The sequence below is a fragment of the Antedon bifida genome, chromosome 5 (genome assembly GCF_963402885.1).
Source record: "Antedon bifida chromosome 5, ecAntBifi1.1, whole genome shotgun sequence".
In the NCBI taxonomy this organism is placed as follows: domain Eukaryota; kingdom Metazoa; phylum Echinodermata; class Crinoidea; order Comatulida; family Antedonidae; genus Antedon; species Antedon bifida.
The window spans coordinates 3,260,919-3,286,543 of record NC_136230.1 but is presented as its reverse complement, the minus strand read 5'-3'; the positions used below and the strand labels follow the sequence as shown (position 1 = coordinate 3,286,543).

Below are 25,625 nucleotides of genomic sequence, written 5' to 3'. Positions count from 1 at the left end.
GCCATTTAATCGATGTGTGGTGAGGAATTCTCAATTTTTGAAGGTTAAACCAAAAAGCGTTGATATTGTGAAATATAGAAGACTGGGGAAGATTGGTGAACAGTTGATGTACAAAACATTACAAACGATAAACACTGAAGACGAAAGAAAGAATCTTGACATACTTTGGAAAGTAGCATATCCAATCAAAGTTAATAGACCAGGATGGTCAGGCTATATGGAACTTGCAACAACACCACGTGCAAATCCAGGCAAAGCATCATTCCATTTTTTACCAATGGTGGATTTGGATCCAACAAACATGTCATGTGTTTATACGACATTAACATATGTAAATGATCTATGCACAAAGAACAAAATTACTCCTGTGATTACTTTTGATCAGCCATTGTGGCTAAAGGCTAGGCACATCATTAGTAAGGAAGACTGCCTTGGAAACATCTTTCTTATACTTGGCCCTTTCCATACTGCAATGAGTTTTCTCGGTAGTATTGGAAATTGCATGAAAGGAAGTGGGTTACGCGCACTTCTTGAGATTGTATATGGTGTCAACACAGTCAGTCACATGTTAGCAGGAAAAGCTTATGAAAGGGCTATACGTGGCCATTTACTGGTAGATGCTGCCTTGAACGCATGTGTACTGAAAAAGGCTGAAGAAGATGAGAGTACCCATATTGCTGTTCAGAAGGTTCTTCAAATTTATGATGAAGTAATTGAGTGTTCTGAATCTGTATTGGATGTTAATGATCCTGATCTAATGATAGTTATTGATAAAATCAAGAACATCAAGCAGAAACTACAGAAGATGCCTAATGGAAAACTCTGGATACAGTATATGGAGATGGTGGACATCATCAGGTCATCAATTAGAGCGAGTCGAACTAGCCAACCAATGATATATTTTAAAGCACTACAGGACATGATACCATTCTTTGCTGCATCCGGGCATAACAACTATGCAAAATCGTCACATTTATTCTTGCAAGATATCTCGGAACTTAAACACTCAAATCATCAATTATACAATCGACTCGTTGAAAATGGCAATTTCTTTATAAGGCGGTCAGATAAATACTGGGCTGGTTTGGCGTCCGACCTCATCATTGAGCAAGTGCTTATGAAATCCATAAAATCAGCAGGAGGTCTCACTCATGGACGAGGAATGGATGAAAGTCAGCGTACCCGATGGTTACAATCTATGCCAATATTCGCACAGATATCACTTGAAATAAACAATTCTCAAAGAACCAGCACCAACAAAGATCTTGGAATGTCCAGAAGGAAACAAGATACAGAGGATACAAATAAGATCCATGAATACTTGCAAGATTACAGCCCGTTTGACGAAAACGAATATCTTTATAACATTGTTACAGGTATAACAGCACCACAGTCAAATGCTCATCATGCCAAAGACATCGGTAATGTAATTCTCAAGAAGATGGTTGGTAACGCTTCATCAACGTTTGTTTTCAGAAAGAAGGACCAGATAAAGACCATGGGCCAAAAGATTGTTGCTGACGGCATTGAAATAGAAGTTGATCCTCAGGCTTTATTCCAGCGTTTACTTGTAATAGCTAACAATACAAACATACACATAGAAGAACTCATGTGTCACGAACTGTCTGTGTATCCACCTTCTTTATTCACCAGTAGTGGCATTCCACGGAATGCTGATAAGCCACAATTGTTAGATGCAATCTCCAAGTACCAATCTTCAGCTAGAGACGTGATGGCGGATGATGCAGAATGTACAGTGTTTGATGGTGGATCATTAATTAGACGTATACAATGGGAAAAGGGAGAAACATATGGCGAGATTGCATTAAAATATGTCAACAAAGTGAAGAAGTACCCTTACTCAATTGTTGTGTTTGACGGATATGAGAACGAAGTTTCCACAAAAGAATCAACTCATAAGAAACGGTCAAAAGGTATTACTATATCACCAGATGTTCAAGTAAAACCACACCATCACTTCAAGTTAGAAAAGCAGTCTTTTTTGGCCAACAAAAAAAACAAGCAAGCCTTCATTAATCTACTTTCAGAAACACTGAACAACTCTAATATTCTTTCAAAACATGCAAAAGGTGATGCTGATCTGTTGATTGTTAAAGAAGCAGTAAAAATGGCAATGACACATGTCACTCATGTCATCGCTGAGGACACAGATATACTTGTACTCCTCTGTTGTCACATGAAGGCTAACAGCAAAGCAATACATATGATCTCAGAAAAGCACAACAATAAGCATCCGAATTGGAACATTTTAGAACTGGCAGCCACACTTGGCAAAGATATGTGCAGATGCCTACCGTTCCTGCATGCCCTATGCGGATGTGACACAACATCAAGTCTTTACTCAATTGGCAAGGGAGTGGTACTAAAGAAGAAATCCATTTGTGATTATGCTGTGCCTTTCATTTCAAAATCATCTACACATGCAGAAATACAGGAGGCGGGTGAAAAGGCTATTATATTCATGTACGCCAGTGACAAATCCAGTCAATCACTAGATGAACTTCGGATCAGAAAATTTAAATCCAAAGTTGTTAAGAGTCTCAAAGGTATTGATGTAAAAAAACTTCCTCCAACAAGCAATGCTGCAAAGTACCACTCATATCGTGTTTATTATCAGACACAAATCTGGCTAGATAATAATCATCTAAATCCAACAGACTGGGGATGGAAGATAGTGGAGGGTCAACTATTACCAAAAATGATGGATCAGAAACCAGCACCTGAAACTTTAATGTCCATTATTAGGTGTAGGTGTAAAGGATTTTGCGACACACAGCGATGCTCTTGCAAGAAGAATGGTTTATTCTGTACGGATTTCTGTGAGGAATGTCAGGATGGAAACTGCATCAATGTTGAGATTTTTGATGAGGATGAGTCTCGAATGTAGATTACCTGTTCCGTGTTTAAATCTATATAGTCATAATCCATCATATTGATGGCAGATAATTATCAAATATCGTATCTGTTTCTATTTTGATTTTAATCTATATAATCATAATCCATCATATTGATGGCAGATAATTATCAAATATCGTATCTGTTCCTATTTGGTTTTTTAATCTATATAATCATAATCCATCATATTGATGGCAGTTAATTATCAAATATCGTATCTGTTCATATATCGTTTTTTAATCTATATACAGTAATCATAATCCATCATATTGATGGCAGTTAATTATCAAATATTGTATCTGTTCCTATTTGGTTTTTTAATCTATATAATCATAATCCATCATATTGATGGCAGTTAATTAAATATCTTATCTGTTCATAATGATGGAAAACTTTTTTAAACTATAGAGGGCCAAATCACATCACCTAATGTAGGATGTATGTAGATAGAAAGGTTTTACTGGGTTCAAATCTTGTTCAAATATAGTTCAAAGGTCAATAACCGTACTATCGGTCATTCTTGTGCAAAATGTGTCATTAGACTAGATAGAAACTTACATGGTCTGTACAATTTAAAACAAAAAATAATTTCATAAGACCAATATTTTCAGAGTTATGGAATTTTATTTAATTAATAGTTCAAAGGTCAACAGCTGTAGAATCAACCATTTTGTGTAAAAACATGTCATTATAATAAATATGAAAGTATAGCTTCTGAACAATTTGAGCCCTATTTTGTGTCTCTGCGATTAGTGGTTAAGGAGATATGATAAATCCAGGTCAAAGGTCAAAATGTCAAAAATAGCACTTCCATTGATTTTTGGACAAAAAGTTTCATTAAAGTGAATATAAAAACATATATTTTAAACATTTTGACACCATAATTAATTATCTGTGACTAGCGGTTTTCAAGATATAGAGTAATTATAGAAAATGGCCGCCATTTTGAATTATGCAAATTAGGCTACTTCCCGTTGTCGAAAAACGTCCTAACGTTGATAAATGTGTTCAGTAGGGTCTAAAGAACACATTTCATCAAAAAAACCTTTTCTTGCAATTTGTGTGAGAAAAGGGTCATTTTTTAGCTAAATCCCATGGACTATTTTGCGCTGCGGATAACCTAACTCGTCCGTAGTGACGAGTTCAAATCTAGTTTTTTTTTTTTTTTTCTTTATTCTTCTTTCTTTCCCGGAATTTTGTTCGCAGCGTATCTCTAATACTTGTCAACATAAGATTATATAACTTTGTCAGAAGATTGACCTCTAACTTTAGATGTGCAAGAAACTTCGTTTTATGATTTTAGAGTTGCGCAACATGACTTACGCGCGATTTTATGAATTTCAATGATTGATCATAGATAAAAAACCAAATATCATTTTTTATTGAAACTTGGTGAAAATTTAAGTTATATCAAGCGCAAACTTTCTATGGATTAAAAATGGCATGTTTTACAGAAAGTTACGCGCGCACGCGCGTTTAAAATTTCAAAATGCGTAAAATCAATTTCTAATCAACTTTCTACGCGTTTCATGTCATTTTGAGCATTTCAAAAATTCCCACGCTCGCGCGTATTTTTGCGCGCGCGGTGCGCACGTAGCTCTAAAATTATTTGTTTATGCGTGATTTATGTTTTTCCAGCTTTTTCTAGTAATTTTACCAACTTTTTAAACAATTTCGACTTAAAATCACGTCATACGAGCACGTCGAATTGGATAAATTGCGCGCGTTTTTGATGAAAAAGTTCAAAAAGTCGTGAAAATTATGCCTTTTTTTAAACAGTCATAGATTCTAAACTACATGATGAACTTTTCTTTTTTTTACATATTCTGAAAGTTGATGAGTTGTAGATATCGGATCATAAATCGATATGGCTAACCGGACATTGTGACGTCATCGTATGGCCACTCGAATATAAAATATTGGATTTTTGACAGTCTGTACAAGTTTTGTGCAACATTTTTTTATTCCATTCATCAACTTGTTTGTTGCGTGGGTAAATATGAACAGCATTTTCACATTCTTCACCTGTTTCACGTGATTTCAGAACTAATAAATCGTTATCAGACAAACAATCATGTTTTTCTTTTGTACGCAATTTGTTCAACAATAAAGCAAATTCTTTATCTTCTTTTTGCCTCATGATTTGGTCTAACTGTACTTGCTTAAAGTTATCTACCCACAGTGAACTTTCCAATGTGTCCTTATATAACGAACTGCCCATCACTGGGGGTAACTGATAAAAATCACCAACAGCAATTACTGAAATGTTACCAAATGGACTATCGTTGCGTACTTGCTTTATTTGCCTTAATCGTCCGTGGATATACCAAAGTAACCTTTGATTTACCATTGATATTTCATCTATAATAACAATTTGCAACTGACGCAACTGATTACGAAGTGCACTTATTTTTTCTTCTCCAAGTGGTTGATACGGAAGTGAAATATTAATCGGGATAGACAAAGCGCTATGAATTGTTTGGCCTTTAATGTTATATGCTGCGATTCCTGTAGGAGCTAATTTTAATATTGACAAATCATCGGGATTTTCCATAATTTTTCCAAGAATACGTGTCGCTTCATTATAAATACAATTTACCAAATGACTTTTCCCTGTGCCAGCGCCTCCCGTTATAAAAGTGTAAATTGCTTCAGGTTTTTTACCATTAACTTTGTCCAAACACCATTGTCTTGTCTTATAAAATATATGTTGTTGTTTTTCATTTAAAGATCGAATCATTTTGTTCAATTCTGGTCTTGGAATATTAATTGAATTAGACTCTACTTTAGATGTATGATTTTTTTGAAGTCCAAAATCAGGAATGAAAAATTCATTTTCTTCATCATCAACGTCTACATTGGGCTTTGGGTTGTCTAACCTTTCTTTTTCGCTTTCTGGACATAATAGGCTCCATGCATCTTCTTGTGGTCCAACTTTTGATAAAAATTCCTGTGCTTCTTCAACATCATCAGCGCTTTTTTCATATTGTTCCATGTTTCCATGAACTATTGACTTTACTGTTTGTAATTGACAACCACATAATTTCACACATCCTTTCTCATGAAATTGTTCATAGGTTTCAAAATTTGGAGGTTTTAACTGTTCATCTTTTCGAAATGGTAGAAATAACTGAAGTATACTCAAAAAATATTTCTCAGGTGTTGCATCGATTGGAAATCGAGGGTATCTTACTATAGCATTACTAGTTCGTGTTCTTTTTTGGATGAATCCCAACTGTTTTTTTAACTGAAAAACATTCTTTTTTTCTTTTTTTCCTTTCATTTCTGATGAACTCAATATTCTATATTCTGAACAAAATTTTGCAAGGCACATTTTATTAAATTCAGAACTATTAGGTCGAGCTTTATATTTGTCTATCTTATTTGGCAACCATGCACTTACATCATCATCTGCTTTGTTTTTAATTACACTTAGTGGTAAACTCATTCTAACAGGATTAGGTCCTACTGGGATAAATTCAACTTTCCTTGAACATTCTTTTAATCTTAAACTACAAACACGATAAATACTTTCTTGTGCAGACACTTCTCGATTATTCATATAAACATTACCAAGTTTTCTCAAACTTTGCCTAGCATCTTCATTGCCTTCTTTCACTTCTGATGCTGCATGAGATAATAGTAAACCCATTTCCCGTTCAGATTTCGACATATATCCTATAACGTAAATAATACATGCATATACATTTGTAATATACTGAATATCCATATTAGCATTCCATGCTCTCAATAAGGAAGGATTATATTGATTTACCCACACATCTTGAGGGTTTCTCTTTATAATAATCTTTTCCTCAGTAGCTACACAATTATTTGCTTTCTCAAATGCACTCTGTGTAATACCTAAACTTTGGAAAAGTTCTATTGCGTTTTTATATGTTTCTTCATTAGTCACAGCATCTTTTACTGAGGTTAATAGCTCCATTGCTTGTTTATGGTCATCATTATCATCACTGTCTTTATCCACAATTTTAGGTCTCATAACAAATGTATTTCCAGAAGGTTGTCTGGGGAAGTTAAATCTGCAATTTGTTCCCTTTTTTTTACATGATTTAGAATGTCTTTTACTGTGAATTTGCACACTTTTAACAATTTCATTCAGTTCAGGATCTACAGTTTCACATGGCACAGCACAAGAAATATATTTATCAACAAAATGAATAACTTTGTTATCTTTATCTGTACCAAAAATAGGAGCATTTTCAACCCATACTAACATATGAACATGTGGACTTCCTCTCATTTGAAATTCAATTCGGTAAAAATAATCTATGACTTTACCAATAGGCTGTGCTTCAGACAAAATTACATTTTTCAAAAAAGTATGAAGGCGTTTGTCAAACATTCTGGCAACAGTCACTGGATTTGATTTCAACAAATTACATTTATCTGCCCATTCCAATTCTTCAATGTTTCTTTGGTCTCCTGACTGATTTAACAATGTCGTCATTATTTCTTTCCAACGGAAGTCAGCACTTCAGAATGAAAGAAAGAATGTTGGCTTTCCAATCTGTCTAACCATTGCTATTATATCTTTTTGTGTAGCTTGCCAGTACGGTGGAGTTCCACGAATTTGTTTTAAAAATTTATAACCTTTATCAGACTTTAAAATCTCCTGAATTTTGGTAACATTTTTTAAATCGGATACAGTAACTTTGCTAAAATCATCCTTTTTACTTGACCCTTTTCGCAATGCAATGGAAATACTTGATAAAATTTGTTGAAGTTCATATAAAGATTGAGCATAAAATATGAATTCTGTATTTTGTGCAAACCTGTTTTCTATATGCATTAATCTATTGTGAAAATAACGTCCAAGTGTTATTTTAACATCTCTCGTATCATGGAATGTTGGTTGGCCTGTTGGAAATAACACTGGAAATGATTTTGCTTCATTGCTTTTATTACTTAACAATGCAATAGGACTATTATTTTCACATGGTGCACAACAAATTATGTCATTAAAATATTCATCAACCAAATTTTGTCGCCTGTCAACAGGTTGAAGACTTGTATCAAAGGTAGCACCACATAATCGGTCTTCTATTTCTTCTTCTTCTTCTTCATTATTTTCTATACATGTTTGATTTTCATCTACATTAGTATTTGTATTTTCGATGTTTTTTTCAGATAAATAATTGTGCCATTCTTCATTAATAGCTATATCAAAATAGCACTTGTTATGATCTTGTAGATATCTAAGAGCTTGAATAACATTGGAAGTGTTAACAAATTTATATTTGTAATAACCTTTGTAAGACAACTTTCGCTTCAATTTTACAGATATTAATTGATCATCAACCTGTGGTCTAGGCAGTATTTTTACAGTTTCAATAGTATTTGAAGGTACACATACAACAGGTCCATGTATTCCATGCTGTCCACCTTTAGGTAAATTCATTAATTTCATAAAAGGAATGTTCAATCCAATCAAATGCTGCTCTAAATTATTTAAACACCTAAGCTCAGGAGGAATATCGTGTAGTTGTAAATTGTTTGAATTGGCTTCTGCAGGGACTTTCCCGTTTAACAATTTCCTGTGGCATGTAAAACAAATCCATAAACGACATCTTGGTGATTCGATAAATTGACAAGGTTTATTACATTCATTGTTGCAAATATGCAAATACTTTTCATTTATACAAGCATTATTTTTGTACTTAGATTTGGTGCACTTCATAACTTGATCTTTGAATAACATTTTAAAGCAAACGCAACAAACATATTCAGGACCACGAGAAACTGTTTCCCTGAAGTTTTCTAAAACAAACTCAAAATTGGTGTTTTTTATTTTGATTTTTTCCCGATTCTTCATGTTTTTCTTCATGATTTTTTTTCGGAACCCTTTATCACCATGATACTTTTCTGTAAATCGTTGCTTACACTTTTGCTTACATCTTTGACGGAATTTTGCATTACCTCGATATTTCTCTGCTAATTTTAGTTTACAGTTTTGTCTAAATTTCAAATTTCTCCGATACTTTTCTGCCAATTTGTCTTTGCATTTTTTTCTAAATTTCAAATTACTCCGATACTTTTCTGCCAATTTCTGCTTACAGTTTTGTCTAAATTTCAAATTATTCCGATACTTCTCTGCCAATTTCTGCCTACGGTTTTGTCGAAACTTCAAATTATTCCGATACTTCTCTGTCAATTTTTGGATAAGGTTTTCTCTGAATTGTGTATTATTACAATACTTTTCTGCTAATTTTTGCTTCAAATTTTGTCGAAATTTTGGATCATTGTGATACCTTTCCTTATTTATTTGTTTATTATTTTGTATAGTTTTATGTCTAAACATTGTATCATTGTTGTATAAATTCTTCAATGCTTCTTTTTTGGTTGTTCGGTAATCCAAATTAATGTTGTAGTTATGTCTAGCTTTATTTCGTACCTTAACATTATATTCAGGTTCACATCTATACATTTTGTATTGTCTTTCTCTGTTTTCCTTTCTTTTTTGGAATTTGTAATCATCATCATCATATCTTATTTTTTGTGCCTCTTTTACTTTACGTTTCTTTTCTTCTCTGTATACAGAATCACTTTGATATTTGTTTCTGATTTCATTTGTTTCTTCTGGAGTATTTTTTTTTTCTCTTTGCCGTTTAATTCTCTGTCGATTCTTTGCTCTTTCTTTTCTATTTCTATAAGATTGTTTTCGTTTTCCGCTCAATATTTTTACTCTGCTTTCTAAACCAGGTCTTTCAACAGTTTTACTCTGTTTGTGTTTTGGTTCTATATCTTCAAATGTGTCGTAAGTTTCTTTTCCCTTTTGCTTTCGTTTCTTTGTTGTAGAATTCTTTACCAAAAAAATCGCCCCTGTATTTGATAGTTTATTGTGCGATGTCACATCCATATCAACTTGTCCTGTTGTTTTCTGAACATTATTTTGACTGACATCGACAGATTCCACTACATTAAAATGCACATTCATTGTGTACAAAATATATATACCATTGTCAGTTGTAACATCGTCTATTCTTCCTGGCTTTTTAGCAGAAAACAATTGCCAAGTAAAAAGTTGATCATTGAATGAATAAATATCTGTATTAAGCAAGTTTGCCATTGCACTTATTTCAGTATTGGATGCCCACGTTCCATTATCCATTACTCTTTTTTTAAACACATATTCCTTAACTGATCTATATTCGTGACTAAATGTATTAATAAATAAGTCATCAGTCTCCAATAAATGATTAGTAATTGCTTTTCTTAAGAGTAAATGATTATCTTCAGTCCCAGAAATAATGTATGAAATTGCACGATAAAAACAATTACCATCACCTGTAATATTCGTAATTTGAAGAGGATGTCCAATCTGACTAGCTCTGTTATTACCACAATTCCTATCGGTATGTTCACAATGAATGCCTACTTTATTACAAATGTTTTTCTTTTCTTCTTCTAAGATCGGGACAAATTTAAAATTCTCGTCAGGTCTTTTTCCATATTGAACATTAACAATTTCAATATCACTATCACTTTGCCATCCATTACTTGATGAGACATGACCTTCTTTATTATGTTTTTGGCCTTTAACTTTAGAACCAATATTCTTGTCTGGTAATCTTGTACTACATTTATGCTGATAAGACGTACTAGGTTCATCAACATCGACATTTCCCAAGTTGCTTTGTTCACAATTATTATCAAGCACAGAAGCGGAACATAAAATCATAGACTTATTTTCAATATTTACACCAGTCAGTTCAAACTCGGTGTCATGTAAATTACAGTTCATTGACCTTGCTAATCTTATACAATATTCGTACACACCTTGCCAAGATGCACTGTAAAGTAAAATACTCTTTCCATGTTCACTAACACAACCAAATCAATCTCTTGCATGTGGATCAAATATAAGAAATCCATTTACACGTTTGATAATAGAAAATGTGCTTCTGTTGAAATTCATAAAAAATGCATCATGTTGGTGTAATTCTTGTTCAACAGCTTGCTTTAATGATAGGGCTCCATATTCAGCCATAAATTCGAGATTCCCATCTATTATGCCAAACACTGATTCTTTGGGAGATATTACGAATGTGTTATCCAAAATATCCAATTCTTTCGGCAGTTCTGAAATCATCAAAAGGTCCTCGTGCATAGTGGAATCTTTCTGAATGTAACAGTACAACTCGTTTCCAAGAGTCAATATTGTATCAAGGTCTTTGGTGTAAAATTCATTTCCATTCCTCTTTGTAGAATAAAGAATAGCTACAAGACTATTTGCAACACACTGTTTACCACGTGCAAAGCCAAATCTATAATTCCCTTGATTAAAATTACCCTGTGCTACAGTTATATTTTCATTACTATTATATACTTGTAATTCATTTATTGATTGTGTTTTCTGCCTTTTTCGTGTATTTTTTTGTTTTGGTACATCATCGATTATCAATTCTTCCGAAAAATTATTTTTTGTTAAAACTTCAATATCCACATCGATAGTATGTTGGTCACATTTAGGTTTAGTATGGGACCTAATTTTTTCAGTCACTGCTTTTTTGCATCCGTCATCAATTATCAATACATCACTTTCCTCAAATTCACAACTTGCACATGTTTGATTTTTATGATCTGTACCATTACTATCAAATATTCTAATTCTTTCATTCATTTTGCTATTATTTTGTGCTTTCACATCGTCAGTCACTGTGTTGTCGTTTTCTACAGTACATTTCATTTTAAAATCCTCGTCAGTTTTCATTTCTGAATTGTCATTATTACCCATGTTCTTTAAAATAATATCTTCGCCAATCCGTTCCATAGTATCGCAATCATTCTTTAAATTCAGGTCCACATTACCTTGTGATTTTTTGTTATCAATCTTCTTAGTTTTGACAAAACGACCCTTGTTATTTCGTAAACGTTTCGAACCACCACCTGATTGTTGTTGTATTCCGTTTGTTACTTTTGTATTTTTCAAAACATCACACGTAGGCCTACCACTGTCGTCAATTATTGTTTGTGAATTTCCCAATACATTCGTTTTAGCATTTTCTTTGTTGTATTCTCTGTAAGTTGTATTCATATTCCATTCCATTTTGTTATTATTTCGTCTTTCATAGAAATCTTTTACACCTTTGCCAATATATTTTACACCTGGTTCTATACCATTTATAACCCGCTTTCTCCTTTTCTTATTTCCTCTGTTTTTACATCTTTTTTTTCTGTTGTCGGTTCTTTTCTTTGATCTTACCCTCATCCAATCACTACCAAGTAAATCTTCACTTCCTGTTTGTTGACATTTTAATTTGGCATTATTACGTTTTTCTTTATTTTTCGTTAATTCTGGAAAGTCTGCAGTGACAGATTCATCAGGTTCTAGAATCGTATATCTATTGAAATGACAGGGAATACCTATTTCACCCAACATGTTATCAACAAAATTACTATTCCCACACATTGAACAAATCCAAATTACCCTGGAATTACATAGTTTGTCTTCAAAAACATCTCTTACACATTTCACATGAAAATATTGACTACAACAGTCACATGTTATGCAATTGTCGTCTGCTTTCACTTCAATATTACAGAAATCGCATGTATCATCAAACTCTGAAGTGACCTCTGTACCATAAGATAATATGTTTATGATATCATCAATTATTCCTTTAAATTCAGTTGTATCTTTCATAAATTCACAATTGACATTACCTGTATCATCATTTCTCTCGTCTTTGACATTCTCAGTTGAACAGCATTCATCAAGTAGGTCCAAGATTTCATTAACTATTTTAAATTCTGCTGTCTTATCCATAACTCCATTATTAACATTACCAGTTGTATTGACAAAAATCTGCTTTTTACTTGTAACTTCTTTATTCACATTCTTACACAAATAAATTATCATTGTAAAGATAATCAACAAAAAGATACCAACTACTGTTATGAATTCCATATCCATTATTCAAAATTTGTATAAGAAACAAATTTCTTCAAATTAATAAACTTTGTTTACAAATTAAATTAAAATATATTCTGCAATTCCAATGAATATTACAATTAGGTTCTTTTTATCAATTCAAACTTCAAAAAAGAAATCCTTGCTACAACAAAATAAATTATTAAAAATTCCAAAAACAATTCAACTTTATATTGTCTTTTGTTTCTATGATTTTTAACTTTTGTCCTAATTTCTTTTCTCTTTGTCAATATTTTTTTTTGTCTGCTTTTTTTCAATAATTCGATTATACAATTTCACTGAATACAAAAATTAGCTTCTGCTTAATATTGGCTTGATGAAATACTTTATATTAATTTAAACTTCTCTGTAATACTTGGTTATGCTAAATAGTTTCAGATTGTAATTAGTTATCCGCTTGGTAGAGCGGATAACTCCTTGTTATTGTATGGGATCAATATTTTTTTTCTGTATTATTCTTGGATCCTTCCTTCCTTTTTGTGAGTCGCGTTTCTCTAAAATGTGTAAACATAACATTTCATAACTTTGACAACATATGGGCATTTACGTGAAGTTGTGCACCTCCTATTTTTGAATGACGTCATAGTTGCGCAACGTGACTTACGCGCAATTTTATGAATTTCAATGATTGATTATAGATTAAAAACCAAAAGTCATTTAGTATTGACACTTTGACAAAATTTAAGTCATATCAGGGGCAAACTTTCTACGGATTAAAAATGGCATGTTTCACAAGAAGTTACGCGCGCACGCGCATTTAAAATTTCAAAATGCGCAAAATTAATTTCTAATCAACTTTTTATGCGTTTCTTGTCATTTTGAGCATGTCAAAAATTCCCACGGGCGCGCAATTTTTTACGCACGCGGTGCGCACGTAGCGTTAAAAACATATTTTTTTCTCTTGAATTATATTTTTCAAGTCTTTCCTAGTAATTTTGAAAACAATTTAGACCTTTTCCAGTTTAAATAACGCCATACGAACACGTTGAATAAGACAATTCGTGCGCGTTTTTTATGAAAAAGCTTAAAAAATTGTCAAAATTATGTCTTTTTTTAAACAGTCATAGTTTCTAAAGTAAACCGTGAACCGTTTATTTTTATTACAAAATCTAGAAGTTGATGAGTTGTAGATATCGGATCATGCATCGATAGGGCTAAAAAAACATTGTGACGTCATCGTATGGCCACACGAATGTAAAATATAGGATTTTTGTCTCTTTCGTTATTGCTCATCACATTCAATGGAGCGCATCACGCTTATCTGTATTCCTTTTTCTCCTAAATTTATATATTGTGTAGGTCAATCAACTTTCTTTAGCATGAGATAAAAATATTTTAATTTTTATGACGTCATCATGCCTAAAAATTTTAATTACGTGGGTCATTAATTTCATCTTTACAGTAAATTTTAATCTGTAATAGCTCGTAAGAATAAAATGTGATAATCACGATTAAAACGTTTTCTGGAAGCTATTGGATTGTAGATACGAATTCATGTAAACATTTTGCCAATCGGATGTTGTGACGTCATCATATGGCCAGTTGAATAAAAAAAGTCGTATTTTCATATTTTGCGTAATAGTTCATCACATTTAAAAGGGTGCGCATCTATATTTTACGTATTCAAATTTCTTTTACACGTTAATATGTTGTTCCTGAGATAATTTCCTCCAGAAATTGCTATTTAAGTGTTTCATTTTGATACCGTCGCCATGTTAAAAATTGGAATAAATGGCGGGTCCCGTAATTTCACCTATTCTACACTGTATGTAATATGTATACAGATTATACTGTTTGCATGTATATACTATATGACACAAATTGACAGAATTCAGCACTAACAGCATATCATATTCTTCAGTTCTTGTCATAATGCCATAATCTTTATCTGTGTGCAATATTCCAACGTATGACGTGCACGTGGCGTTTGTCGTTGTGCGGATAACTAACTCGTCAAAGTGACGAGTTTCATGTCTAGTTTTTATTCTTTTTACAATTCTACTTAATAACAGATCCAAATAAAAGTGATCTTTAAATCTTCTTTAATTTATTCTTTTGTAATGAACTCTGTTTAATATTTATTTCTTTATAATAAGCTTCTGTTTTATTCTTCAAACTTTTGTTTGTATAATCAAAATTTGATTTTGCAAAAATGGTTTTCTAATAAACTTCTGTTTACTAGTTGTTTCCTTGTGATAAACTTGTGTTATCTTCAAGGTTTTACTGAATGTTTTACACTTTTGCTTTTGCAAAAATGGTTTTGTAATAAACTTTTGTTTATTGCAAAAATGGTTTTGAAATAAACTTCGGTTTATCTTCAAGGTTTTACTGAATGTTTTACTGAATGTTTTACAGATAAATTGTACAGAAATATTCTTTGTTCGGTAACCCCTCGTAGAAACTCTCTTCGGAGAGTGGATCTTTTTCTAAAGACCCGGATCTCTTCTGAGATCCAGTGGGTTTATATAAGACAGTCACCTACAATAAAAGAAAAAAAAAAGAGTTAGTTATTAATTTTAAGATACACTGTACAGTACTAAGAATTCCAGTCAAACAATTATAAATTGAATCAGTAGATAAATCAGTGTTTTTACAAATAGCTAAATAATAATATACACATTCCTTGTGGAATGTAACATGATCTATTGGGCCTAGCAAAACAAATTAGGACCAACTCACTACTAAATTCAGGATAGACCCATTTTATAAAATTGCAAATTTATGTCTGGAGTAACTGACCACCACATTTATGTTAAAAAGGATGATTGTCCCAAATTTTTAAGTAAATTGTGATAATATATTTGTGACTTTGGTTTATACAATATAAATAAATCACTATAGAAGATATTTTGACCTAAAAATATGTCAAAACTTCATTACATGGAATGTGTCGGAAACAAATTCTTTCATAACAATTTCACCTTCACAATTTTTCAACTTCTACGAAATCAACTTGTATTTTTGTTGCTTTTAATCAAATACTTGTATAAAATGATAATTCACATAAATTGTTATATTGTAATATTCGATAAAGTCCTAGTATAAACATATAATCTGAAAATAGGTTTAATTATTCAATGTTCTAATATAATAGAATTTTATACACAAAAATATTTGGTCACTCAGTATTGTAAATTTACAGACAACACATGTTTATCAATTAAGGGAGGGCATAAAGTAAGAAAAATATGTTTTTTCCGTTTTACAGATAATTTTCTAATACTCACAGCTGTAACTGACACTGTATATTTTCTGTACAACTACAATCTAAAAAATAAAAGGAAAATCATTAATAATGGCAATAAACAACATTAACACTTTTTCAAAATCAACATGCTTCTTAATCGAAAAATTAAGAAATTTCCTCAAAATGACTTTAGGTATGGGCCGGTTGATTGGGGTCTACATGTTGTCTCAATACTAATTTCATTTAATATCTTATTCACAAACAATAAAATTAGAATAGAATTATCTAAATGTTTCATAATAGAAAATGCCTACAAAATAACAGGCAACAGTTCACAAAATAAGGAAAATATGCTTTCTCCATTTAACAGATAATCTACTAATACTCACAGCTGTAGCTAACACTGTATATTTTCTACAATCTAAAAAAAACAAGGAAAAACATTAATAATGGCAATAAACAACATTAACACTTTTTCTAAATCAACATGCTTCTTAATCAATGTCTGAAAAATTAAGAAATTTCCTCAAAATAACTTTGGGTATGGGCCGGCTGATTGGGGTCTACATGTTGTCTCAATGCTAATTTCATTTAATATCTTATTCACAAACCATAAAATCTGAATTATGTAAATGTTTCATAATATAAAATGCCTACAAAATAACAGGCAACAGTTCACAAAGTAAGGAAAATATGTTTTCACCGTTTAACAGATAATCTACTAATACTCACAGCTGTAGCTGAAACTGTATATTTTCTACAATCTAAAAAAAAACAAGGAAAAACATTGATAATGGCAATAAACAACATTAACACTTTTTACAAATCAACAAGCTTCTTAATCAATGTCTGAAAAATTAAGAAATTTCCTCAAAATGACTTTAGGTATGAGACGGCTGATTAGGGCAGGCAACAGTTCACAAAGTAAGGAAAATATGTTTTCTCCGTTTAACAGATAATCTACTAATACTCACAGCTGTAGCTAAAACTGTAAATCTTCTGTTAATAAAAAACAATTACAATCTAAACTAGAATTTAATTCGTCACTTTGACGAATTATAGGTGATCATTTTTATCATTTTAATGAAATTAAAACTTTTTAAACATGCACGTACGTTAACATACGATCGTAAAAAGTTGATGTATGCCATCCTATGATATGATGCATACGCTTATAGTGCTGAGTTGTGCATGCCATATACAATATGTACAGTATATACTGTATATCTATATACAGTGTAGCATAGGTGAAATTACGGGACACACATCATGTTCTAATTTTTTGATGGAATTATCAAAATAAACTCAAAGATGACAATTTCGAAAGATAATTAATTGAGCAAAAAAATATAAGATTTGGAAAAAAAATTTGGCACGTAGAAGCGCTGTGCGCGCTCTTTGAATTGTGTATAACTTTGACGAAAAATGTGAAAAAACTACTTTTTCACTTCAACTGGCCATATGTTAACGTCACAACATCCGATAGGCTTAATTTTTATATGAATTAATATCTACATTTCATCAGCTTTCATAATAAATTATAATCATCAAGGTAACCTTCAATTCTGAAGAGCTGTAAGATATTCAAATTTACTGCGAAGGTGAAATTACACGGCCTACGTTATTCAAGTTTTTACGCGTGATGACGTCATTAAAATGAAGATAGTGTCAACTCATGATAAAGATAATTAATTAAGCAAGCACATACTGAAAGTTGTGCGAAATTCGAGCACACATAACCGAGATGCGCTCTGTTGAATGTGATAATCTACACAAAAAGATAACAAATCCTAATTTTTAAATTCAAGTGGCCATTTGATGACGTCAAAACATTTTGTACGTAAAATGTGTACATGAATTCATATCTACAACTCAATGGCTTCCAGAATAAGTTAAAAAAATCGGGGGTCATCTTGCATTCTGAAGAATTATTTTCATTTTAAAAAAGACCTATTTTTCACCATTTTCAGAACTTTTGTAAAATTAATGTGCGCATTTTGTCATTTTTAACGTGCTCGTATTGCGTTATTTTAAGTCGGAACTGACTCAAATTTAGTGAATGTACTAAGGATGGTGAGTAGAATGAGATTTGTAAAAAAAAATCATGTTTTTTACGCTTTTTAAGTATCGCGCGCGCAAAAACGCATTTTTGCGCAGTAATTTTTTGAAACACGCAAATGGCCTAATTCATGCTCTAAATTGATCAAAACTTAATTTTGAGCTTTTTAAATTTTTAGCGCGCGATATCACGCGCATGAACCTACGTGCGCGTGCGTTTTTATTTGCTAATATTTTTACCCTTGATCTGAAGTTTACGTGTTGTGAATTTCATTAATATGTGATAATGAATTATGGAGATATGATTGATAATGTGATTTCGCAAAATGGCGTATAAATGTCGTCACGGATGAGTGATCACGCTGGAAAGCTTATTAGGATTAAGTTATATTATTTGAAAGATATTCTGAAATTTTTGTAATCATTGACATTAAACTTTTTGAGATAATTGTTACACAAAATAGTGTACAGAAACAATAAAAAACTAGAATTTAATTCGTCACTTTGACGAATTATAGGTGATCATTTTTATCATTTTATTGACATTAATAACTTTAAACATGCACGTAGCAGGCCCGTATGCAGCATTTATAAAGGGGGGGGTGCGAGCGAAGCGAGCAACAATGGGTGGGGGCCAGGGGGCCGCCAAGGGCCCCCGGTCAGGGTCCAGGGGCCGAAGGCCCCGGCAAAATTTGCGCTATTTGACGTTCTAAAGACTGATTTAAGACTCTTTGTTGTGGCTTGGGCTAGTTGAACGATGGACACCAGAACTTAACGCTTTCATGATGTTTAAAGGCCAACTTAGACAGCGTCGATTTTCCAGCAGCTTTCCGCTTTCTAGCTTCCTGCTTCCTTCCCAAGTTTAGGCGCCGTATTCGATAGTGTCTGTATTTACCGCCGGTTGTCTGTATTTCCAGCAAATTACCGCCGGTTGTCTGTATTTCCAGCATGCAAAAACACTTTACCGCGTACCGCGTACATGAAGCGCTAAGCTATTGCTTGTCGTCACATGATCGACTGCGCATGTTTCACATCGAGTTTGTAGTCAGTTCAGATTCCGTAATTTAATTACCGGTATTTTTTCATTTTATATTAACATATTTTTGTTTGTATACCATTGATAATGTAAATTTTGTATATATATAATGATTGTCTTTAGTTAAACAAGACAAGAAAAAATACCAACCGAGGAAATAGTGGACCTTTTGGGACTTGGGGGGGTGCGTCTGCACCCAACGCACCCCCCCTGGATACGGGCCTGATGTTAACATACGATCGGAAAATGTTGAAAATGTTCTCCGACGTTAATCGGTTATTTTGTAATCGCTTTTTGACTAAAGTGGCTAAAGATACGGTACCGTATTCTAAGTTCGGTTTACTGAAGGTACGGTAAAATTACATTACGTCATAATCAGCCAATGGGTGATGGTACGTGTGGGACGTTATCGTATAAGGACTTTGGATTTTTTTTCAAATCGCGTCTGTAGAGAATGCCTATTGGCGGCGCCAGCAAACATTGTATAGCGCCGCTATACAATCTTTGGCGCCAGGCTGCATGGTTAAGCGTGCGCTGATGAGGGTTTTATCTTTATTCCAAATGGCCTATTTAGGCCTATATTTTTTATTGAACTTTGTTTACAGATGGTGACCTTAAACAACAAGCAAATGGCTAACATTACAATCACACAATGCCTGATTGGCGCGCCATAGAAATCGGTTGTGGCCGAAACTGTCTGTGGCCGAAACGGTCATATTCCCTCTAGAGGGCGTAGCTAGGCTATATATTTCCATCGAAACAACAGGCCTGAGAAAGGACATGCAAAACAGCGTTAGTCTGAACTGGTGGGATGTAACGATGTACTTGTAACTCTGTATAAATCTCCCCCATAAAATAGTAAAAATCAAATGTTGAACATTTGATCGTTATTCGGTCCACATCGCTGATCGTCGTCGATCGCGCAATAAACAGCATGCATTGTGAATGAAGGTTGCCATACTCTAGAGGTCAAAGTGTGGTCAATAATCGCTATTTGTGTTGCAGATCAAAACTGCTCCGCAATAATCGGTTAAAAAAAGAAATAATCGATTAAAACACGTAATGGATTGAGTGTTTTTAATCGGTTATTTTATTTTGCGCCGTTTCTGCTGCCCAGAAATACTTGATTAAAAAATAAACGGTTAATAATCGATTTTTTCTGCTCAGCAGAAACAGGCCTTTAAGAAGGATGTTGAAACTTTACTACAAACACTGGATTGAAAGTGGAATTGTAATTGTTAATGATATTGTTAGTGATAATATTTTGTTATCTGCTGAAATGTTATTAAAGTGTAAATCAAATGGTCTTATTGAATTTCTGAATATCCTCTAAGCTATACCAATGTTATAGAAACAAATGATTAAAGATGCAGTTATTTTAAATATTGAAATAAGAAAGGAATTAAGGTACGAATATATTAAAAGAAAAACAATTGACCTTAGTTTGTAAAAGAAATCTTTATTACATTAAGACAAAAAGAAAAGATAAGGCCTGATTGACATCTAAACCGGGTTTTAAATTTCGGTTCCAGTGTCATCAGTGTATGTGGTCATTTTGACACACTCAATTGTAGGGCCATTGCTGCGAGTCGTAATATGTACTGTTATTGGCAGCTCTTGGATGTTGCCCTCGATTTCCGACAGCTCGTTGACGGTAATAACATATTCTGTGTCTTCGGAGGTGACAAGCAGGTCATATGGACGTAGAAATCTATAAATTAAATGATACAATACATTACATATTTACGAACATTATGGATCATTTGATCGATATAAAGGAAGGTTTCTGTAAATTGAATTATGAAGGTTTTTTTAACAATTGTCAATAAAACTGAATTGTGTTTCCTGTATGAATGTAGGAAAGCATGTAAAAAAACTAATAATACAGTAAATCAAATCAGTTTGATTTTGAAATAAACAATATGCATAATGATTACATTGATATATAAAAAGTATTATTAGATATTGTTCTTAGGTTATTTTGAAGGAATTGAATAATTATCAAATATTATTACATTTGCTTAATATTAGCCTAATGTAATTCATTTGACAATATAATTTTAATTGAACTTAGGGGCTGGGATTATACTTGTAAGTTTTTCTTATTTCCATTCATTTATGACTGGAATGCATAAATTTAACTAATTGGCTATTTAATAAATTTATATTATATGGAAAGGTTTATTATATACACATTTTGTTATGCATGTATGCACTGTGGATAAGGTGTATTATGAGCCCCCAAGTTAGCAGGAAGATTAGTTAAGCAAGTGGTGATATATTTTTGCTATAACCAAACTCGTCCTTAGTACAGTACACATCTAGTTGCTTTTACCATTGGCAGTTGCATCCAATGTGAGAATTGTTGTAGGCTTTATATAAAATTGTAAATTAATGTGGACATTAGTTTGCTTAATACAGTAGAACCTATGTTTGACGTTCTGTGATTTTACGTTCCGTGAATTTTACTTACGCTTAAAATGACTGGTGACGTCATCATTTCTAAGTATTTGGGGGTCAATTTAAAAGGGGGTCAACCTGGATTTTACGAATCCCATGTTTTATGTACGCATTTCGGACCGTATGTAAAATGAAGGTTGTACTGTATAAAATTTTTGAATACTTACTCTTCACTTGTAATTGCAGTCAGTTGGCCTACAATTTCCCATTTTTCTTCGATGTACTATAAATAAATATTGTATAAATCAATTAACATTTTGAGTTTAGAAATTGATAGTTATCTGCCATTTGGTGGATAAATATTCCGATCTGTTTAAAACAAAGGATTTTTCTTTGCTTGTGTTATTGTTGTGTTTTGTGTATCTTTTAAACGTGTACACTGGAACATTTTGTAAGTTTGTCAACATCAACATTTGCGTAAAATTTTGCATTTTTAAAGTGAGATGAGAGATTTGATATATTTCAATGATTGATTGTAATAATAATATTAAATAATTATATGGACCAAAAGTTGTTATTAATTGACAGTTGGTGGGCATTTAATTCATATCTGGATGTTTATGACATCAAAATAACAAACAGTTGTTATGCATTTAATATTAAATTGAATATAAAATAACAAAGACTATTTGGTTGAGGTTTTTTTTTGTTTGTATAAATTTGTGTTGGTGTAATATTTGTATATTTTGCATTGGAATTGAAGATTAGAGAAATTAATTGCATTGTCATGCATGGTTGTTGACAACTGAAAAACATTTTTGAAGGGAAATAAATAAATGTTGTGTATGTAGGTTGTATATTTCATTTTTGCGTACCTTGAGTGACATTGATGTTGTCGATTCTATTTTCTTGATATTTTGATATTCTGTAATGATAACGCCAGTTATCTCAACTCTCAGATCTGGCACCAGTTCGAGATCTGCATGCTCGCCCCATAGGGTAAGCTCAACATCATTGTTGGCATCATCTGTAATTCTAATATTTCTGAGGCGTCTGTTATTGGTGCCGACAATTCGGACTTCTCCTACCTATAAAAGTATTAAAAAATATAGGAAACACATGACTGTATATGGAATACGAAAAGAAGAAATCTGTCATTTTAAAGTATTTTTGCAAAGGTATTTTTTTGGTATTTTAAATCAGGTATCAGTACAGAAAGAAATTACTGCCATTTTTTCCAATACTCTTGGTTTTGTATATAAAACATGATGTTCCATCCTTGATTATTTGTGTTATTTTTTATCATTAATATTTGTTGAACGAATAATTCCAATATACAAGTTAGAGAATAAGGTAAGTAGTAAAATAAAAATTTAATAATCATTTTACATACCTCTGTTATCGTGCCTTGCACAGAGGCCCTCTTTTTAGTTGGGCTTGTGGGGATATCTGCAATAGGAATTATTGGAGGACGTCTGTACTCCCAGATCAAAGCTTCAGGTAACTCGAATTTTGGTCCCCTGAAGAAAAACTAAATGAAAGAAAAAATGATTGGCAATTATTGTATATTAATTAAGTAATTGATTTACGTGAACTTGTAGTTGAAAGAGATTCAAAATAGAAAATATCATACAAGACAAGATATTGAACGTTTCAGAATTATCCAGACCCTTTTAATGTTTTATATACTTATTTTGATTTACAAACATAACAAATAAATTAGAATAAATTAGATTTTTTAAATTATTGTAAATGTTATGAAGACTGAACATTGTGGGTGAAAGGTCGATAATAATTATAAGGACCAAAATAGTAACAACAATGATGTGGTTGGTTATCAAGATGAAATTGTAAAAAACAATGACGTATGGTGGAGATTTAAAAAACAATAGTGTTTTTTGGTCAGTACAGAATACAGTAATGGTAAATATTGTTTAAGTATAATGTGCTGTCATGGAAAAAAAATCACTTTTGTAGCTTGTGATATTGACGGAATGATAAATCTTGTGGTGCATTCAGACTTCCAAAATTATAACTACAAATATAGAATTCTAAAATTAAACTAACACTCAATTGCAAGCGTGTGTTTACATTATAACTGAACTGCAATTGCAACATTAAGTGAATAAACCCATTCATAACAATGGTGTTTAATAGAGAGGCACGGGAAGTTGTAACAAGGTTGTTTATAATGTAATCAGGGAGTCGTAAAATACACAACCCTGGTTGTAATACTTTGTGGTTGCTATTTTTAATTGGTACTTTTTATTTTATTAACATTTTAATTTATTTGGTCATAAAATATATTGTTGTGTACCATTTGAATGACATTATAAATGCATTCCTTATTACTAGCAAAACCCAAACCCTAAACATACATAGGCAGATAATTGGGTTTGGGTGCACCCCTAATGTGGTAGAAATATATTTGGCGTAGAGACATGGGTTATTATAAAGTTTGTTATTTTTTATGTAGTTTTAGTGATTTTTTTCATGACAAAGTAGTTCAGAAAAGTTAAAAAAATTAAATGTTTTGTTCAAAACTTTGCTTTATGCAGCTAGCCGAGTGGGGATATGACCGGTTGGGCCGCCGACAAGTTGAGCCGCCGGTAATTTCTATGAAACGCCCAGTGCGTCTTTTACGACATTTCGCGTAGTGATTAGAATGGTGTCTTATAGTACATTAAGTTCATGGTCTTAGGTTTATTGTGTCATGAAAATAAATAATTTATAATTACATACTACAAGTTTACATACAAAATTTTTGGCTAAAAACGATCATTTCGGTGATGTTTTAGGCCTTATATTTTGGAATGTATAAGTCAGATTTTCATAAACCGTGATATATATATATATACATAAACTTTTGAATATACATTGTTATCCCTAATAAAAACGAGCACCGAGTGATGATTTTTTCATGACGGGGTCCGCAAATTGAGAATTGAGAATTTAAAAAAGAGGGTGATGTGCTACTATCAAAGAACCAAAGAACTACTACTACAGAAAGTGGCATCAGGAATGGAATAGATTACAGTTACAATTAGAGTAGTTGTTTTCGTCCACAGAAATACAGAGGTTGGATCAAAATAATGTGAGATGAGATTAAATTGATGTGAAATACTAGCCTAATGACAATGGAACAAATTTTAAAATTATTTTAACTATAAATGAATGCGAATTTTGTGTAACGAACACACAGAAAAAAATTCATATATTTCTGCGTAATTTCAAAATCAAAATGAATGGAAATTGTAAACATCATCTTACCTTTGTATTTGCTGTTAACGACACCTTTTTGTTGACGCGGTCAAGCACAATGCTGTCTTTGATTGCAAAGAACATATCAGTTGGCATCGCTCTGATTTTTGCTGATATCGCCATCCGATTGAAATCATTGACGAAACATTGATACAATGTGGTGTTGTCCTCTTGTATTACTATATAGCTCTTTAGGAATTGCCTGCTTCCATTGCCTTGCCCCACTTTCCTGGGCTCAAATGGATCTACTAAATAACAGTTTAATGATTTGCAAGATGTGCGTTTACTCGAACTTGCACCAGCCATAGTTGATAGTCAAATGAAGGATATGAAGACAATTGGCTTGGGCCGCATAATCAGATGGAAGGGTTAATGTTACTTCAAACCAGGGTTGTTATTACTACTATTATTATAATAGTATAACAACTCCCTGTTCAAACGTTATAATTAGGATACCGCTTCCGCGGTGGTACTTTGGCGGTGCGTCGACAAGATAAACAAATTTCATAAACATTAGCTAGGGAGAGATTTTTAATCTTTTATTTTTACTGTAACATACACAAAAAGGCATACATTTAAACAAAGATACTTTAAAATAAAACAGATATAAATAGTATTTATAAACAATTAACGAAAATTGCTGAGGTATTGTTGGGTCGTCCATGGGAAATCAATAATGTGTATATATATATATTATTTATTTACAGTTAGCAGTGGTAATTATAATTGGATCATTGTAGATTGATAACTTGATACCAGCATGTGTGTAGTGATTGTGCTTTGGAGGCGTGTAATTTGGAAACATCGATCTT

The 25,625-nt window shown here is 32.4% G+C and overlaps 3 protein-coding genes and 1 long non-coding RNA gene across 4 annotated transcripts in view; all 4 read right to left on the bottom strand.

The window, feature by feature from the left end:
- Nucleotides 1–3,453: 3,453 nt before the first annotated feature.
- On the bottom strand, nucleotides 3,454–7,387 carry LOC144842557 (uncharacterized). Its single transcript, XM_078699012.1, has 2 exons — nucleotides 4,858–7,387; nucleotides 3,454–3,479 (listed from the first exon to the last, which is right to left on the bottom strand). Exons 1-2 carry the CDS (start codon nucleotides 7,385–7,387, stop codon nucleotides 3,454–3,456), a joined length of 2,556 nt encoding a protein of 851 aa, XP_078555138.1.
- Nucleotides 7,388–7,414: 27 nt separating this feature from the next.
- LOC144842556 (uncharacterized) lies at nucleotides 7,415–10,681 on the bottom strand. Its single transcript, XM_078699011.1, has one exon. The coding sequence runs from the start codon at nucleotides 10,679–10,681 to the stop codon at nucleotides 7,415–7,417; it is 3,267 nt and encodes a 1,088-aa protein (XP_078555137.1).
- A 4,570-nt stretch (nucleotides 10,682–15,251) lies between these two features.
- On the bottom strand, nucleotides 15,252–17,015 carry LOC144842912 (uncharacterized). Its single transcript, XR_013612197.1, has 3 exons — nucleotides 16,448–17,015; nucleotides 16,099–16,138; nucleotides 15,252–15,349 (listed from the first exon to the last, which is right to left on the bottom strand). It is a non-coding gene; the product is annotated as an uncharacterized LOC144842912 (long non-coding RNA).
- Nucleotides 17,016–20,667: 3,652 nt separating this feature from the next.
- LOC144842555 (uncharacterized) overlaps nucleotides 20,668–25,625 on the bottom strand; it is a 33,600-nt gene continuing 28,642 nt past the window's right edge. The window contains exons 2-6 of the mRNA XM_078699010.1: nucleotides 24,823–25,058; nucleotides 22,946–23,083; nucleotides 22,428–22,640; nucleotides 21,780–21,835; nucleotides 20,668–20,863 (exon numbers count right to left, since the gene is read on the bottom strand). Of these exons, the coding sequence (XP_078555136.1) occupies nucleotides 20,668–20,863; nucleotides 21,780–21,835; nucleotides 22,428–22,640; nucleotides 22,946–23,083; nucleotides 24,823–24,936 (717 nt within the window). The 5' untranslated portion in view covers nucleotides 24,937–25,058. The remainder of the gene's footprint in view (nucleotides 20,864–21,779; nucleotides 21,836–22,427; nucleotides 22,641–22,945; nucleotides 23,084–24,822; nucleotides 25,059–25,625) is intronic.